At 42.2% G+C, this 4,195-nt stretch overlaps 1 protein-coding gene across 1 annotated transcript; it reads left to right on the top strand.

The window, feature by feature from the left end:
- Positions 1–1,036: 1,036 nt before the first annotated feature.
- LOC147471413 (uncharacterized) lies at positions 1,037–2,115 on the top strand. The gene is made up of 2 exons (XM_086540289.1): positions 1,037–1,141; positions 1,276–2,115. Exons 1-2 carry the CDS (start codon positions 1,037–1,039, stop codon positions 2,113–2,115), a joined length of 945 nt encoding a protein of 314 aa, XP_086396415.1.
- Positions 2,116–4,195: the final 2,080 nt, after the last annotated feature.

The raw sequence follows: 4,195 nt of genomic DNA, 5'->3' as shown, positions 1-4,195 counted from the left end.
CATACGAAAAATAAACGAAGCTCTGCTTGCTGGCACTAGCCTTAAGGCAACAAAGAGGAGGCTCGGAATAGGGAAAAGCCAAATGTATGCAGTAAAGAAACTCAACGGAGAGGCGACATACAATAAAAATGAAATTATCAAAGTAATAGAAGACTTCTATTGCAACCTATATCACTCAAACGACCAACCACATACGGAGACAAACACAACAATTGGAGATTTTCCAAACATCACGGTAGATGAAGTAAATAGGGCACTAAAAAGCATGAAAAGAGGAAAAACACAAGGAGAAGACGGCATTAGTGTGATCTTATTCAAGACGCAGGAGAGATTGCGGCAGTAAAGCTGGCCAGTCTCTATAACAGATGTCTAGACGTCGGTAAAATTCCGAAGGCCTGGAAAAACACAATGATAATTCTAATACACAAAAAGGGAGACACAAAAGACTTAAAGAATTACCGACCTATAAGCCTCCTCTCAGTAATCATCACAGCCCGTACCACCTACATTAGATTCAAAACAACCCAGGGAACAGGCAGGGTTCCGCAGTGGATTCTCAACTACAGACCATATCCACACACTAGCTCAAATAAGGGAGAAAACAAACTAATATAGGAAGCCCCTATGTATGGCATTCGTAGATTATGAAAAGGCATTCGACTCGGTACAGATATCTGCAGTACTGGATGCAATTCGTAAACAAGGAGTAGAGGAAATATACTGCAGATTATTAGAGGATATATATAGAGATGGTACAGCGACCGTCAAAATCCACGCAGAAACACACACACACACACACACACACACACACATATATATATATATATATATATATATATATATATATATATATATATATATATATATATACATATATATATATATATATATATATATATATATATATATATATATATATATATACATATATATATATATATATATATATATATATATATATATATATATTTATATATACTTACTTACCTACTTGGTTACTTGGTGGTAGTTACAGCATGAGCCTTGTTAGTAGCTCATGCCGGGGGGCAAAGTCCGACTGCCACCTCCTAGTGGTGCCCCCTGGATCATGCCAACGGCAGCGGCAGACCTGCAACGGATCATCATGTTAACACGTACGGGTGTGGAATCTAATGCTAGAAACATTAGGAGAAACAAAGAATGATCCAAAAACTGGTGTCCGAACTAGGGTAACCTTCTCCCGGACACACACCCCAATTAATGAATCGGCAAAAAAGGAAAAATCATACTGGCTAGGTCGTCGTCCAGGGTAAAAAGGACCGCGGTGCAGTTGCAGGGTTCCCAACTACACCGATAAATGAGCAAGGACCCAAAAATAACGACACTAGGGATGAAATCACCCTCGAAAACATCATCAAAATACTATCAGTCAACATTGAGGGCCTTTCGATGGCCAAATGTGAATACCTATCCAAACTTACAATAAAACAAAAAGCAGATCTCATAGCTCTACAGGAGACACACATAACAGCAGAATCAGCCCCCTCAAGATATACTGTTCCGGGATTTACTATAGTGGCACAAATAGATCATGCCCAGTACGGCACTATAATCTATGCCAGAAACCCCACTGAAGTCGCACACATCTCATCTGACACTCAAGGAGAAAACATTCACTTATCACTTGTCAAGATAGCCAACATAACCTTTACAAATGTCTACAAGCCACCCAACTCCATATGGCTAAACCCACCAATGCAACATCAACACCCAGCAATCATTGCAGGAGATTTCAATAGTCACCACACAGACTGGGGATACAGGTCCTGCAACCCAGCTGGTGAAACTATCTCTGATTGGGCCAGCAAAGAAAACATGCATCTTCTGTACTCTCCGAATAATCGCAGAACCTTCCAATCTGCCCGCTGGGGTAGAGAATACAACCCTGACCTTGTTTTCGTCTCTAGAGACAGAAACAACATCCCTCTCCATGCTCAACGGCAAGTTTTAAACGACTTCCCAAAGAGCCAACACAGGCCCATACTAATAACCATTGGAAGAAACATCCCAATAATTCACTCTCTGCAAAAACCCAGATGGAACTTCCAGAAAGCAAACTGGGAAGCTTTCACATAATATATCGAACAGACATGCAACAGGATCCCAGCATCAGGCTCCAACATAACTCGCTTCAACCAACTTATCCTCAAAAGTGGATAAAAATCAGTGCCAAGAGGCTTCCTTCCGCAAGGAATACATACCTTGCTGGACTAAACAGAGCACACTCAACCCTGATAAAGCAGACGAACTTCTCAACTCACTTGTAGAAGGAAGAAGAAAAAGGTGGCATGAAACAACTGAAAACCTGGACTTTACCCACTCCAGCAGACATGCAGACATGCCTTGACAAAACTACCACTAATACAACAAAACCCCCAATCACAGTAGACCAAATTGCAACTGAAATAAAACAAAGAAGCACAAGAACTCCAAATCAGCAATTTGAAAAACACATCCGACTCGAATACCAGCACAACATGAACGCATACCAAAAAAATGGACCCCTCTCAGCAACCATCTCAGCCCAAGAAGTAGAACAGGCCATCAGACACGTGAAAAATGGGAAAGCGGCCGGGATAGATGGAATATACCCAGACTTGATCACCCACCTGGGACCAAAGGCAGTAGATTGGCTGGCAAGAACACTGTCAAACATAATAACCACAACCCAAATCCCCGAAATATGGAGACAAGCAAAGATTATAGCCATCCTTAAACCAGGTAAAGACAGCAATAACCCCTCAAACTACAGACCAATAGCACTTCTATGCTGTACTTTCAAATTGCTCGAAAGAATCATACTGTCTCAAACATCCTAGAACATCACATCCCACCAGAACAAGCAGGTTTCAGAGCACACTGTGACACATATGAACAAGTTCTGGCACTATCCTACTATATAGAAGCAGGCTTTGAAAACAAGAAAAAGACCGGTGCACTATTTGTGGACTTATCTGCAGCATATGACACCGTATGGAACACAGGCCTCATGTACTAGCTATCAAAACACATACACTGCAAAAATACCCTCAAATTACTCCACAAAATTACAAAGAAACACTGCTTCCATGTCTGCCCAGGAGGCAACACAAGCAAAACCTACAAAATCCAGAATGGAGTTCCTCAAGGGTCTGTACTAGCACCCTTACTGTTCAATATATACATCTCAGACCTCCCCCAAACTAGATCTATCAAATTTGGCTATGCTGACGATCTCGCAATAGCAACACAGGCCAGAGACTTTGAATCTCTTGAGACCACACTAGCCCACGACATAGAGCAAATCCACTCATATTTCAATAGATGGTACCTAAAAATGAACCCCACTAAATCAGTATGTACAGCTTTCCATTTAAATAACAAAGAAGCAAACCGTCATCTCAAAATCCACGACAGGATAAGCAACACAAACATCCCAGCAGACCCAACACCAAAGTACTTGGGAATAACCTTGGACAGATCCTTAACATACAAACAACACCTTGACAACACAGCCCAAAAACTAAAAAAGCGTGGCTCCATAATAAACAAACTGGCAGGAACAACCTGGGGTGCCAGCCCAGGAGTCATGAAAACAACAGCAATGGCACTATGCTACAGTGCAGCTGAATACTGCACTCCGGTATGGGCCCAAAGCACCCACACCAACAAAGTTGATGTCCAATTCAATTCCATCATGCGGACAATCTCAGGGGCACTGAGATCAACCCCAAAACAATGGCTTCCAGTTATGGCCAACATCACCCCAGCACAACTATGAAGGGACGAAATCACACAAAACAAACTGAAGCACATAACAACACTCAATGAGGAAATACTGATAAAAATAGTCATGCAAAATGCCCCAGCAACTTAAAGACTGAAGTCACGAAAGCCCTTCTACAGGACCCACATAACAAACTTCAACATCAAAGAAGCCTGACAAACAGATTGGCAAAACAACCTGCAGCCTGGAGGGAACCTCGTTGACGACCCAACTTCACCACTGCCAGGATTCAAAACCCTCAAAAGAAAAGAGTGGGTACAAATCAATCGAATCCGCTCAAAATGTGGACGTACTGGTGCCAATCTCCACCGCTGGGGCTACAGGGACTCCCCTACCTGCCCATCATGTGGAATGCCCAACCAAGACATGGACCACATCATCCTCCACTGC

The sequence above is a fragment of the Penaeus japonicus genome, unplaced genomic scaffold (genome assembly GCF_977035675.1).
Source record: "Penaeus japonicus unplaced genomic scaffold, GWHDUDI00000001_assembly GWHDUDI00000009, whole genome shotgun sequence".
Lineage (NCBI taxonomy): Eukaryota > Metazoa > Arthropoda > Malacostraca > Decapoda > Penaeidae > Penaeus > Penaeus japonicus.
Note: the sequence above shows the minus strand (reverse complement) of the source record. Positions and strands in the feature narration are given on the sequence as shown.

What these genes read in the sequence shown, in the direction of transcription:
- LOC147471413 (XM_086540289.1), top strand. Translation starts at nt 1,037, where the DNA reads ATGCCGGGGGGCAAAGTCCGACTGCCACCTCCTAGTGGTGCCCCCTGG. An exon ending in TCATGTTAACACGTACGGGT is followed by an intron (nt 1,142 to 1,275) that starts GTGGAATCTAAT and finishes CATACTGGCTAG; the next exon opens with GTCGTCGTCCAGGGTAAAAA.